This window comes from Balaenoptera borealis (assembly GCF_965194805.1).
Source record: "Balaenoptera borealis genome assembly, contig: HAP1_SCAFFOLD_1226, whole genome shotgun sequence".
Classification (NCBI taxonomy): domain Eukaryota; kingdom Metazoa; phylum Chordata; class Mammalia; order Artiodactyla; family Balaenopteridae; genus Balaenoptera; species Balaenoptera borealis.
In genome coordinates this window covers 124,166-138,166 of record NW_028122990.1, presented here as the reverse complement: position 1 = coordinate 138,166, position 14,001 = coordinate 124,166, and the positions used below count along the sequence as shown (strand labels likewise).

Sequence of the window (14,001 nt, the reverse complement as noted above, 5' to 3'; positions counted from 1 at the left end):
GGAGTTTGCAATGGAATGCTGATGGGAACCAAAGATTTTCAATTAAAGCAGAAACAGCACAGAGGGAAACCTGCTCAGAGCAGGGCAAAACCAAGTTGATGGTAGCAAACCCTTACATTAACAGACTAAGAAGGAAAGTAAGGCCAGAACAGGGGATCACCAGGAAAGGCAGCTTATCAGAAAAGTCATACTCCGTTTTCTTTCTTTTATTGCCTCTCTGAATACAGTTGGCCACTTGACAGTTTTGAATATAAACATTTTAGAAATACGTTTTAGAAATGATGCCTCCTATAAACAAGCAACCACAGTGGTTATCTAGGGGGCTGCTTTTCAGTGTTTTATTCTTTCTAATTTTTAAACTAGGTAGACATTTCACCAATTCAACATTTTAAGTGATATCTTCTAAATTGAATCAGAAGGACTATTTTCCTTGGTGTGATATGTAGGTTCTAAGGCAAGGCTGCTTTTCATTTTTACAGTTATTTCCTTCCTAACACAGAGAGCACATTGATCAACAGCCATCGTTCGCTTGTAGAGCTTAGCTACCGAAGAAGAAGAAGAAAAAGTCAAGCCCCACATCTCTAATTCCCCCCCCCACTTAGGGAATTCCCTGGCGGTCCAGTGCTTAGGACTCGGTGCTTTCACGGCCAGGGCCACGCGGCGCGGCCAAAGAAACAAAACAAACAAACATCCACGTTTATCGAAAACCATATTGTGGAGTCCTGTGGATTTTCTTACATTTGAAAATCTTTTTTAATTGGATTCTAGGCATGATGGTTTTTTGAGGTTTTGGGATGCCATCTTCTTGGATGCTGAAGATGATTCTAATCTAAGTTCTAGGATAAATCCAAAAACCTTCCTGATACATTTTAAGCTTCCTTTCTGCTTATTATATAAGCTATATTCATTGAAATATATATTTCTCCTAGGCTTAATACCTCTTACTTGCTGGGTAAAAATATGAAGGAGCACAATAATGAAACTCTTTTACACTTATTATTTTGCTGTCTGCTTCGTACCGGTTTTCATTGAAATACTTGTCTATATGTGTTGTGGCTACCTATACATGCACATTTATTGCATTCTGTTGCTTGTTATGCATTTTTTACTGACATACCTTCTCTGTCTGTATGCATTGGCTAGGAATTCATTCACCTCTATCACCTCCATCGTGTCTTCTGGTTAATAGTATTCACTAAAATAGAGTGGGCAAAATTCACTTTCATAATATTGCATGGATAGTACAGAATGCCATTTGTTAGTAAATTCATTAGGCTTCGATACTTGCCACATACCCCAGTTTTCATTAATATCTATGGATTTCTTTTTCGTTAACGTAATATGCTTGTCATGATTTTTCTTTGTCTTTCTAGAACTTATTGTATCTTCCTCCATATAAATCATACGCAATAGATCAGCTTATTCATCTATTAATTATTACTGCTATTATTATTGGTGGTGGTGTTATAACCACTTTACAGGTGAGGAATCTGAAGTAATCAGATAACTCTTCCCTTTCCAAAAGCACTTAAGAAATCCACTTTCGGGTAATCATTTTGAGGTAGGATGAGAAACCAGGCTTGAAGAGGGCAAAAATGACTCTTTCAATTCACCAGTTGGACTGAGCTGTACGTCACCTCTAGGTAATAGCGTGGGAACTGCACAAGCAAAGGGAGACACTGAAGACGACAATGGTAACAGCCGTACTGTTTTCTAATGGACAAAAAAAATGCCTATATTATAAGTTCTATTTCTCCTGCTTTCTGGCAGTATCATGCTCAGAGTGGAGTCCTGGCAAGGAAGTCAGGATACTTAGGTTCTGAAACCTGGTAATGATACTAACATAATGAGAGAACTTGAACAAGTCAACCCGACCTCTCTGAGCCTCAGTTTCCTTACTCACGAAATGAGACTGAGAACATCGAAGTTCTCTAAGGGCCTCCTAGTTCTAAAATGCTTCCAGTCTAGGAAATAGCATAGAAGTCAATACGAGTGCAGGCTGAAGGGAAAGACAGGGCAGGGAGAAGGTTGCTTCCAGCCTAGAGAACAATCTCTGAACCACACCACTTGGCTCTTCTGCCCGTCTGTGCCCAAGATGGGAGCACAGGCAGTTAATAGAGAAGAGTGGAAAACTGCTCAGTCCTTACAGCCATCATTAACTGTCTGATTTTGGGTTTCTCAGGAAGTAGTGATAGTAGAGGTGTCCTGATAGCAAGAACCTTCAGATGATGCCGTTCCTCAAACGTAGTGAGAATTTCTCAACCTCCCTGAGTTTTTCATGACCCTCTTGTTCTTACAGAAAATTTCCAACATCCATCTCTACTTGGAACTCTAAATTCTCTGCAGCATTCTCCTCCTGTGGTGAGCAATGCAACTTCCCTAACACGAAGTGTCTGCAACTTCTCCAGAGTCTCTGCCCCTGCCGTCAGTTCGGCATCGGCTACTGGTACCCCTTTCCAGACACTCATGGGTAGTGCCTACCTTTACCAACATTCTAGCACGACTATGTTATCTGGAGTTACTGACCACAGCCAGATCTCCACTTCAGCTGCTTCCTATCCAGGTGTTCTTGAGTGGGACATCACAGCAAGCACTGAAAAGAATTCTTCTTCACTCGGAGACTTTACTCTGGCACTCACTGACCGCCACACAGCTGCCTCCTCCATGTTTCTGGCAGCCCAGTATGATAAAACTTCAGACGCCAAGAACATGGTCCCTCTACATCCATCGCTTTCTGCCAGCCTTGCTCAGGGAACACCATCTCAGATTCCAAATCAGGGGCAGAGCCGCCTGCCACTTCCCTGCCAGGAAGGAAGCCAGGTATATTACTATAACCAAGGCACACTGGGGTCTTTACTGTATGGAGAACTTGGCTCCTGCCCGCAATCCTACGGCTCGGCGTCATACACAGGAAGTCGGGCCTCTGGGCAACCAGAAATGGGAATGGGACCGAAGGAGATTCAGCCCACAAATATCCGACCACCAGCTTCCACCTCTGCAGTCTGCCACCCTGTGTCTGCTCAACGCATCACAGAAACAAGTTTTCAAGGTGAGTATAACAAACGCCAGAGAAAGTTGAAGAATGAGGTCGGCATTCAAAAATGGGGTCAAATCGACAGCTGGGAAGGGGTGTAGAGGCAGGTAGAATTCAGATCCTGAGCCTTTAATAACCACTACCTTCGCTCAGTGCCCTCTGTTTTTAGACTCTCTATGAGAACACCTAGGGCTTCCCTGGTGGCGCCGTGGTTAAGAATCCGCCTGCCAATGCAATGCGGGGGACACGGGTTCGAGCCCTGGTCTGCGAAGATCCCACATGCCGTGCAGCAACTAAGCGCATGTGCCACAACGACGGAGCCTGCATTCTAGAGCCCGTGAGCCTCAACTACCGAAGCCCACGTGCCTACAGCCCATGCTCCGCAACAAGAGAAGCCACCGCGATGAGAAGCCCGCACACCGCAACCAAGAGTAGCCCCCGCTAGCCGCCAACTAGAGAAAGCCCGTGCACAGCAATGAGAGACCCAGTGCAGCCAAAAACATAAATACGTAGAATAAATAAGTTCAAACAGTAAATAAATACATAAACATAAATTACAAAAAAAAAAGAACACCTAATGCAGGTGGGACGGTGGGAGGGCCACTGTAGAGGTCATCTATGCTACATGTACAAGAACCCCGAGAGCACACCAATCGGTACCACACTTTTCACTGCTGTAGCCGATCGTTCCCCCTGTACTGCCACACTGTAGCACTCCCTTCCCTCATCTACTGCTATAGTCTCTTCGGAAGGTGTTTCAGAACTCTTGTTATGAGAGTGCCAGTTGAACTGTCCTCACTTCCTTCATTTATACCAGGATTGAAGACCTTGTGGTCCGAGATCCTGTCCAGAGAGCAAGCAGGCTAAGACTCTGTCTTTGTTGATGTATTTCATCAGCAAGGGCTCTACCCCCTCTCCTAGTTCATGGTGTGACGTGTTCTTGGCCTCTCGGGAAAGTGGGGAGAATGGAAAGGACCCTATATGAGAATGCTAGGCTTTGTAAAACATTTCAGGTTTTTAAAAATAAGACTCATTTTGTATTGGACTTATAAACAGTCCTATGAAATACAAAGCGAGCCGAGAATCAGCGACAGGAAAGGCTCACCAGTAAGAATTACAACAGTCACCGCTTACCTCGTAGCATAGGGCACTGTCCGTGATCCTTAAGAAGAGTTAGTAGAAATGCCTTGCCCATCTTGCCCCTGAACCCCTTGAAAGGTACACGACTGCTGTGTTGGTGTTTAGGGGGAGCATCTCACTTACCAGGGACTGACTTCTCCCTTGATCCCTTTGTAGGGATGGAGACCTCCCCCCTGGTGATGAAAAATTCCCTGGGATTGCAACCTCCAAGCCAGACGTTTTGTGTGACACAAAGTCAAGAACTCCCCAAGTCCTGCAGTAGCAGAAACAGCCACATACTTGAGAGTAACCCACCATCTGAACTTGGGGACATTTCAGTGACAGCTCCAGTCCAGAGTGCCAGGCGTCTCCTGGCCCTGCCTCCAGCTCCAAGCCAGGGACAAATAGAGAGTAAGCACGTGGATGATATCAAAACCAAGCTTTCAAAGCCTCTGGATGCCTACCAGATCCCAACAGAGAACCAAGATCCTCCACTACTCCCTTTAGGAATCCCTGATATTCACCAGCCGCTGGCCTGCACCGATCCCCTCAGCCAAGAGGAGCAGCCTGGTTCTGAAAATGCTGATCTGGGAGAGAACAGCCGGAGTCGTCAGGACCTAGGGACACTTGAAAATGGGATTGAACCTAGCAGTGGTCTTGCAGACATTACTACACTGGCGGAGGATATTCACCTTCCCCAGCTCTTTAATCCTTTGAAAGATCTTGATCAATCCCAAGGTCCCAACGTGATCAAAGCTAAAGACACCAGAGCCATTAAGGTGAATCAGGTGCAGGAAAAGCCAAGTGTCATAAAGGTTCCCTCTGATCAACCCAGGAAGAACAAACAGAAAGCCTCTGAGCCTATCAGTGGCGCTCCCAAGGCCAAAATCCAGCCAAAGAATCCAGAGTGCCTGTTAGGGGGAGAAGTGGTTATATGCCACGCTGCAGTCAGTGACAGGGCTCCTGTGAACACGGCCAAGCACTCTCAAGGCAAACCTCAGAAAGCTGCATCCAGAAAGATCAGCAAAACTAAGAGCCACGGGCAGGAAAAGACCAAAAGGACCAGAGGGAGAAACAAGGCTGAGGAGAACAAGCAGTCAGGGAACAAAGTCAAGGCAGAAGAGAAGCCAGCAATCCCCCACACGAAGCGAAAGGAACACCAAACTGAGCTTCTCCAACAGAGCTTTCAAAAGCCTCGAACCTCCCTTGGCGTGCGCATGCTGGAGTCTGTGAAGGTTCTTCATGCGCTGGGGAAGAAGAATGAGACGAAAACTGGGCTCTCTTCCTGTCGGCTCTTGGGAAAGTCAAGCAACCCCAAAGACCCCCAGCCACCCCCAGCTATCCAGCCATGGCGGCATACCCCACGTGAGGGGAAGGGTCCTGAGAAAACGCAAGTCCAAGCCCAGAAACCAGACAGCAGTGCTGAAACAGAGTGTCCGTCTCCAGCCCAGTATGAGCGGCCTCCTCCTGGGAAGGTCAAGTTGATACCTCTGCCTTTTTCTGCCTGGGACAAGCCTCAAGCTCGACCCGCTCCTCGGAGGCCACAGTCTCTGGCCTCACATCGGCCTGCTGGGGCTTACCGTGCCCAGCCTGGTTCTACTGACTCAGCTCAACCTGCTGCAGTCAATTCATCCCAGCCAGCTCCTGCCTCTTTGCCAGGCCCCGCCAAACCAGCTCAGCCAACTGTGACCAACCCAACCCAACCGGCTTGGACCAACCATACCCAGCCTCGTGTCCCTCAGTCTGCTGCTCCTAGGCCTGCACCCTCCAAAACTTCATCTGGCGCTCCTCTCCAGCGGGAGCCTGTTCCCCCTGCTGTGAATAAGCGCCAGTCCCCACCCAAGCTCCAAACCCAATTTCTACTCCAAGACTTCAGCAAGCAACGAGTTCCATGGAGGGAACCCAACGTGCCTGAGCCAGTCATGTCAAAGCCCATCGAACAAGAGCAGAGGCCAGAGCGAGAGGCCATGAAGAGGCGGGCTCAACAACAACGGGAGAATGCTGCCAGATACACCTCTTCGGGCAAGCTGCAATTTTTCACCGAGAGGGAAAACGAAATGGAAATTGCCGACTACTACGGATACGTCAAGTGAGAGCTGCTAGGATTCTTGGTGCCACCTTGGCTACCAGCTGTTCTTCCATACACAGGTAAGATAGGTATAGAACTGAATAAGTAAATGGAATACAATTAATAGACGAGTAACAAACCTTTCGAATTTTCAGATGCTGCTAACTGGGGCGTGAGAAAGGAAGGACTGAAAGTTGGATGGGAGAATGAAGGAAAGGGGTAAAAACTGAGCAAAGAGGAAGGAACTTGGCCCAGGGCTAGGAAGGCCAAAAGAGACGTATGGATTTAGGAAAGGAAGCAGGAGCGAGGATGAAATGGCAGAAGTAAAAAGCAGGGTCAGAGGTCTGGGTTGAAAGAACACAATTGGAGTAGAGTTGAAGGTGACAGAAGATGAGTCTAGGTTTACTAGGAGAAATAGAAAAAGTCTCTCGGGGACGCTGGCCTTAAGTCTCACAACCACCAGATAGGTATTTCAGAAAACAAGAGGTTCAGGACACATCTCTGAAAGGTCTGAGTTGCCTTATTCAGGTGTGACTGTAGTGGGGGAATAGGGAAATCTACCAGAGAAGTGGCTAGGGCTCAGAGTTATCCTAGGGGCAGCTGACGACAGGGGCAGAGCCAAGGGAACTGCTGGATCAGGAGGCCCACGAACAAAGCAGGGGCATAGCCGCCTGTCACTTCCCTGCCAGGAAGGAAGCCAGGTATATTACTATAACCAAGGCACACTGGGGTCTTTACTGTATGGAGAACTTGGCTCCTGCCCGCAATCCTACGGCTCGGCGTCACACACAGGAAGTAGGGCCTCTGGGCAACCAGAAATGGGAATGGGACTGAAGGAGATTCAGCCCACAAATATCCGACCACCAGCTTCCACCTCTGCAGTCTGCCACCCTGTGTCTGCTCAACGCATCACAGAAACAAGTTTTCAAGGTGAGTATACAGACGGCAGAGAAAAGTTGAACAATGAGGTCAGCATTCAAAAATGGGGTCAAATCGACAGCTGGGAAGGGGTGTAGAGACAGGTAGAATTTAGATCCTGAGCCTTTAATAACCACTACCTTCTCTCAGTGCTCTCTGTTTTTAGACTCTATATGAGAACACCTAGGGCTTCCCTGGTGGCGCCTGCCAATGCAGGGGACACGGGTTCGAGCCCTGGTCTGCGAAGATCCCACATGCCGTGCAGCAACTAAGCGCATGTGCCACAACGACGGAGCCTGCATTCTAGAGCCCGTGAGCCTCAACTACCGAAGCCCACGTGCCTACAGCCCATGCTCCGCAACAAGAGAAGCCACCGCGATGAGATGCCCGCACACCGCAACCGAGAGTAGCCCCCGCTAGCCGCCAACTAGAGAAAGCCCGTGCACAGCAATGAGAGACCCAGTGCGGCCAAAAAAATAAATACGTAGAATAAATAAGTTCAAACAGTAAATAAATACATAAACATAAATTACAAAAAAAAAGAACACCTAATGCAGGTGGGAAGGTGCGAGGGCCACCGTAGAGGTCATCTATGCTACATGTACAAGAACCCCGAGAGCACACCAATCGGTACCACACTTTTCACTGCTGTAGCCGATCATTCCCCCTGTACTGCCACACTGTAGCACTCCCTTCCCTCATCTACTGCTATAGTCTCTTTGGAAGGTGTTTCCGAACTCTTGTTATCAGAGTGCCAGTTGAACTGTCCTCACTTCCTTCATTTATACCAGGATTGAAGACCTTGTGGTCCGAGATCCTGTCCAGAGAGCAAGCAGGCTAAGACTCTGTCTTTGTTGATGTATTTCATCAGCAAGGGCTCTACCCCCTCTCCTAGTTCATGGTGTGACGTGTTCTTGGCCTCTCGGGAAAGTGGGGAGAATGGAAAGGACCCTATATGAGAATGCTAGGCTCTGTAAAACATTTCAGGTTTTTAAAAATAAGACTCATTTTGTATTGGACTTACAACAGTCCTATGAAATACAAAGAAAGCCGAGAATCAGTGACAGGAAAGGATCACCAGTAAGAACTACAACAGTCACCGCTTACCTCGTAGCATAGGGCACTGTCCGTGATCCTTAAGAAGAGTTAGTAGAAATGCCTTGCCCATCTTGCCCCTGAACCCCTTGAAAGGTACACGACTGCTGTGTTGGTGTTTAGGGGGAGCATCTCACTTACCAGGGACTGACTTCTCCCTTGATTCCTCTGTAGTGATGGAGACTTCCCCGCTGATGAAAAATTCCCTGGGATTGCAACCTCCAAGCCAGACAGCTTTCCTATGGAATGACAGAGAACTTGTCAAGGTGAAACACCAGTCTGCGGGAGAAAGGGAAGAAGAGAATGATGGAAATCGTTTCTGGGAAACTATTTTTACATTATGTGTTGTTTGTTCCCGGTAAATAAACTGAAATCTTCCTAACAGTAAAACAAAATCTAAACCACTAAAGCCAATAATACAGGAGTATAACGTTCGAAAAAAATTTCTTTGGCTGCGCAGCATGTGGGATCTTAGCTCCCCAACCAGGGATTGAACCCACGCCTGCTGCATTGGAAGCGCAGAGTCTTCACCACGGGACCACCGGGGAAGTCCCAGGACTATCACTTTTAAAGGAGAAGGTACAAACCCCTCGGTTCTATGAACTGGAGATTTTTAGTAAGAAGTCAATATATTTGTTGTTAGGCACATTTTATGTTAGGCTGTCTCCCTGCACAGGATGCAGGCGCCTTGAGAATGGAAGTCATATCCCTCTATAGTACGTCCCTCTTCTTTCTGCTTTGCAGTTTGCTGCTCCACTTGCTCAACCCCACCTAGTAATAACCTATACTTCCCTTGTTCCTGTTTTCCCATCTGGAAAACAGACAAAAGGCAACCAAACAACGCAAAGGTCTCAACAAATAAGGGATATCCAAAACCAGAGATGGCCAGAACTTCTGTACCCCTGATGAAATAGTCCTCATACAAAACCTGATAATCAAATTCCTTAATGCTAGGAATCACAGTGAAAAATAGTATCTGAACTGACTTCTGTCAGATGAGTGAGAACTAAGGTTAATTCAGTGTATCTGAAGCATAGAAAGTGAGGGCAAAAGTGGCACAAGATGGGACTAGAGAAGCAGAGAGGATTCTAGACCACGCAGAGTCTTAAAGGCCAACAGTGTGTTTTCTATTCTCAAAACAATGCTTGTGAGCGATGTTTATGAGCAACGTTCCAACTTGCTTTGAAGGTTTCTTGTGTGAAGAGTGGATTGGAAGGAAACAAGATATATGGACACTAGTTAGGACCTAATCGCAACAGACAGGCAAGTTCAGTATTAGGAAGTTGAGGAAGAGCTGGCTGACAGATTCCAAAGAAATTCAGGAGATGAACTGAAGCGGGCTTAATGGGGTAGGAGATGGAGGAAAGGAAGGTCTTAGGGAATTCAAGGGTTTACTGCACACATGAGCAAAGTCTCAAAATTAATCATTTGAACGTACAGAGGCGGATCTCCCAAATGACACCGGTTAGGAAGCAACGGTACGCCCTTTAGAATTCCTAGAGACAACACAAATCAACTGTTTCGATGGAAAATTCGGCGGGACTCTTGATTTCCATGGGAATACAGAGAAAAGAGACACTGATCTGGCTTGCAGGTATATTTAGGAAGTTGTTAGCCGGACATCACCTACTAGTATCATGTAAGTAGGCCGTCCGAAGTAGGAAGCTTAGGGGAAAAACCTGGAGGAAAACTTAAAAGCTTAAGCCACACCTCTACACTACACCACCTTTCACAATTTCTTCTCAGATAAGCATCATCCCCATCAGTGAAGAAACTCGTACCTCATAATAGGAAAAACAGGCCTAAAGATTCAATGTGTGTCTTGGGAGGTCCCATCTATGCGATATCTTCCTGGGACCAGAAAAGGCCCCAGGAAGATCAATCTCTGCACCCCTGAAAGCTTACCACCAAGGAAAATGACTAGGTCCATAGATTTCCTCCCTCAAACCAGCTTACCTCACACATAGATCATTAGCAACTCCGCCCTTACTCACATTATCACAGTCACAAGAGTGGTTAGGGAGAAAAGCACTAACCAGGGGAACTAAAACAGAGGCAATCCAGGCCAAGCTGGGCTGGTGGCAGATATCTGCTCCTTACGCTCGGGTGCATAATGCGACTCACCACAGTGCCTTTTTCACAGACCCTTTTGAACGTTTCTCCACAGAATCCAACAGCTCAAGTTAGTTCATGACGCTTCAAGGTCAACAATCGTCAAGAGAAAAACATGCAATATGTCTTACAATGTTGGATTCCTTACAAACAGGACAAGGAGATAACCATGTAGACAAAACCAGAGCATTTGAAAACATCTGTATTCTACAAACACACCAGTGAATGCTATAAATAAGGTACTATGACATAAAACAAAATGAAAACTAGATGTGAGACTGTTCTCTTCAGTGTACAGACTTCATGGCAGTTGCTGCACACTATCTAGCTACTTAGATCTTTAACTCTCTGTTCTGTTAATACCAAATGAGGCCCAAGTGTGTCAACCTGTTTCCCACAGAAACCAAAAAGTCTACATGCATCTCTTTTCTCCTGTGCCCTTTCACCTTACCTGCTCCCAATTCTCCACCAACGTCCTCCTCTTTCTCTAATTATTCTCCTCTTCATTTTGCTTGGCCTTGCCCCCAAGCATGCAAGACAGAGAGTCCTAGAGGTCCAAGATTCTAGAGTGGCTGTTTGCAAGGCGGAGGAGATTACAGTAACTGCCACACTGTATATACTTCTGTGCAAAGAAAAAGGGACAGTGTTCAGAATGTCTCTCACATATAACAAGAGCTGGAGATGGCAGGATACCTGTGTGGCCCAAGGAACTAGAGCTAGCAAATTATGGGCCAAACAATTGCAACCAAAGGCTGGAAGAGGAAAGGTCTGCAACCAGCTCTGTCTCCTAGCTCTCTGGTATTTGCTGCCAACGGGCAGAGTCTATTTCGTGAAGCATCAAGCACTGAAAAGAAGACTCCTGCTGCTGGAAGTTGACAGGAAGTAACGTCCAATGCAAGATCAAGGCTTGTCCTCGAAGCAATGCCCATAATGGAAGAGAAAAAAAAAAGAGAAAGCGGAAGTGAAATGTTAAGTCGCAAGTCCAACCTGGCCCCCAGCCTAGCCCAGCCCAAGGAAGGTAGGAGTCAAGGAGAAGAAACTAAAAGAGAAGAGCCTTGGACCACAACATTCTCCACAAGGTACACTCAAGAAACTTCACCCTACTCTTGAACCAAGTTACAAAAAGAGCTTCTTAATCCCTACTTTGGCTCCTTAAAAGCTGCTATCAGTTCACTCATTAGACACATATGATTTCAGAACAACTGTAATAGTTCAAACTAGATGGCTCTTTCCTTCCTAAGGATTATTAATTAAAGAAGATCTATATAGCTCTAAGTATATGATACATAAAATAGAATACTCTGTAGAATATAAGTAACTCTTAGTTCAGTGTATTAATGAACGTCTGTAAGAAATGTGGCAATGATTTCCCTAATGGAAGAGCCTGGGGGAGGTAAATCTGTCTTCTAGGATTTCCTCCTCCCCAAAGCTCAGAAACTCAGGTGTTGTTTTAGCTCTCCTACACTCTCTTCACCCAAGCCCGCCTTCCTGTTGGGGATCGGACCTCCCTATTGGCTCTCTCATACCTTTCAACTGCCTGCTTTGTGACATCACTCTCCTACCAAACCTACTACCACTTGGTAGAGTCTTGGGGTTTCCGTGGAGCTGTTTGGACCAGTAACCAGTGACCTCTGTACTGGACACGTGCGCCGTTCAGCTGCAGCCACTCGGACATCCTCTAGTGTTGTCTCCTCATCCCTGGTACCTGCAGTGGATGCTTCCTCTTCTCTGACCATGTCAGGTAAGAAAAGAAACTTTGGAAAGTTTTGCGTTCGATTCTTTTGCCCCTAAATTGAGTAGGAGATTCAAAATAGCATGGAATAATGAGGGAAAGTATTGAACTACACGTCTGGAGACCTAATTTCACTTTTGACTTTGACGTTTACTATCTGTGTGACTTTGGACAAATCACTGGCTGTCTCACAAAGCCTGTTGCTTTCCTTAACTGTTACGTTAGGATACCACGTTGGGTTGATCACTCTGATCCCCTTCTTTTCCAGTATTGAGCCTTAAAGGGTACCCATGTAGAAAACGAAATCAGACACTTCTCAAGAGTGTTTCAACAGAAACATAGAAAAGCCAGGGGACATAGAAAACTAGCAATATATACCAAGATGTTTCATCTCTAATGGTCTCCCTCCACTAGGATTTCGACTAGTTGAAAAGAGAGAATAGGGAGAGAGGATGGAGAGTACTGGGCTCTACAGGGAGGCACAGAGTCGAGCGTAAGGAAGTTTAGGACGGTTTTCATTAGCACAGGCCAACAGGCACCAAGAGATGGGAGAAAATGTAAGAATGAAGAGGGAAAGCATAGAGGAGCTCTCAAGAAAAACGGAGTTTGCAATGGAATGCTGATGGGAACCAAAGATTTTCAATTAAAGCAGAAACAGCACAGAGGGAAACCTGCTCAGAGCAGGGCAAAACCAAGTTGATGGTAGCAAACCCTTACATTAACAGACTTAAGAAGGAAAGTAAGGCCAGAACAGGGGATCACCGGGAAAGGCAGCTTATCAGAAAAGTCATACTCCGTTTTCTTTCTTTTATTGCCTCTCTGAATACAGTTGGCCACTTGACAGTTTTGAATATAAACATTTTAGAAATACGTTTTAGAAATGATGCCTCCTATAAACAAGCAACCACAGTGGTTATCTAGGGGGCTGCTTTTCAGTGTTTTATTCTTTCTAATTTTTAAACTAGGTAGACATTTCACCAATTCAACATTTTAAGTGATATCTTCTAAATTGAATCAGAAGGACTATTTTCCTTGGTGTGATATGTAGGTTCTAAGGCAAGGCTGCTTTTCATTTTTACAGTTATTTCCTTCCTAACACAGAGAGCACATTGATCAACAGCCATCGTTCGCTTGTAGAGCTTAGCTACCGAAGAAGAAGAAGAAGAAGAAGAAAAAGTCAAGCCCCACATCTCTAATTCCCCCCACTTAGGGAATTCCCTGGCGGTCCAGTGCTTAGGACTCGGTGCTTTCACGGCCAGGGCCACGCGGCGCGGCCAAAGAAACAAAACAAACAAACATCCACGTTTATCGAAAACCATATTGTGGAGTCCTGTGGATTTTCTTACATTCGAAAATCTTTTTTAATTGGATTCTAGGCATGATGGTTTTTTGAGGTTTTGGGATGCCATCTTCTTGGATGCTGAAGATGATTCTAATCTAAGTTCTAGGATAAATCCAAAAACCTTCCTGATACATTTTAAGCTTCCTTTCTGCTTATTATATAAGCTATATTCATTGAAATATATATTTCTCCTAGGCTTAATACCTCTTACTTGCTGGGTAAAAATATGAAGGAGCACAATAATGAAACTCTTTTACACTTATTATTTTGCTGTCTGCTTCGTACCGGTTTTCATTGAAATACTTGTCTATATGTGTTGTGGCTACCTATACATGCACATTTATTGCATTCTGTTGCTTGTTATGCATTTTTTACTGACATACCTTCTCTGTCTGTATGCATTGGCTAGGAATTCATTCACCTCTATCACCTCCATCGTGTTTTCTGGTTAATAGTATTCACTAAAATAGAGTGGGCAAAATTCACTTTCATAATATTGCATGGATAGTACAGAATGCCATTTGTTAGTAAATTCATTAGGCTTCGATACTTGCCACATACCCCAGTTTTCATTAATATCT

General features: G+C 45.5%; 1 protein-coding gene across 1 annotated transcript in view; it reads right to left on the bottom strand.

Annotated features, from left to right (window-relative positions):
• Nucleotides 1-14,001, bottom strand: part of LOC309621936 (uncharacterized protein) — a gene marked incomplete at its 5' end in the record, with an annotated part of 133,747 nt that overhangs the window by 55,483 nt on the left and 64,263 nt on the right. Inside the window, 1 exon segment of the mRNA XM_082409208.1 lies at nt 8,376-8,513. Coding sequence (XP_082265334.1) covers nt 8,376-8,513 — 138 coding nt within the window.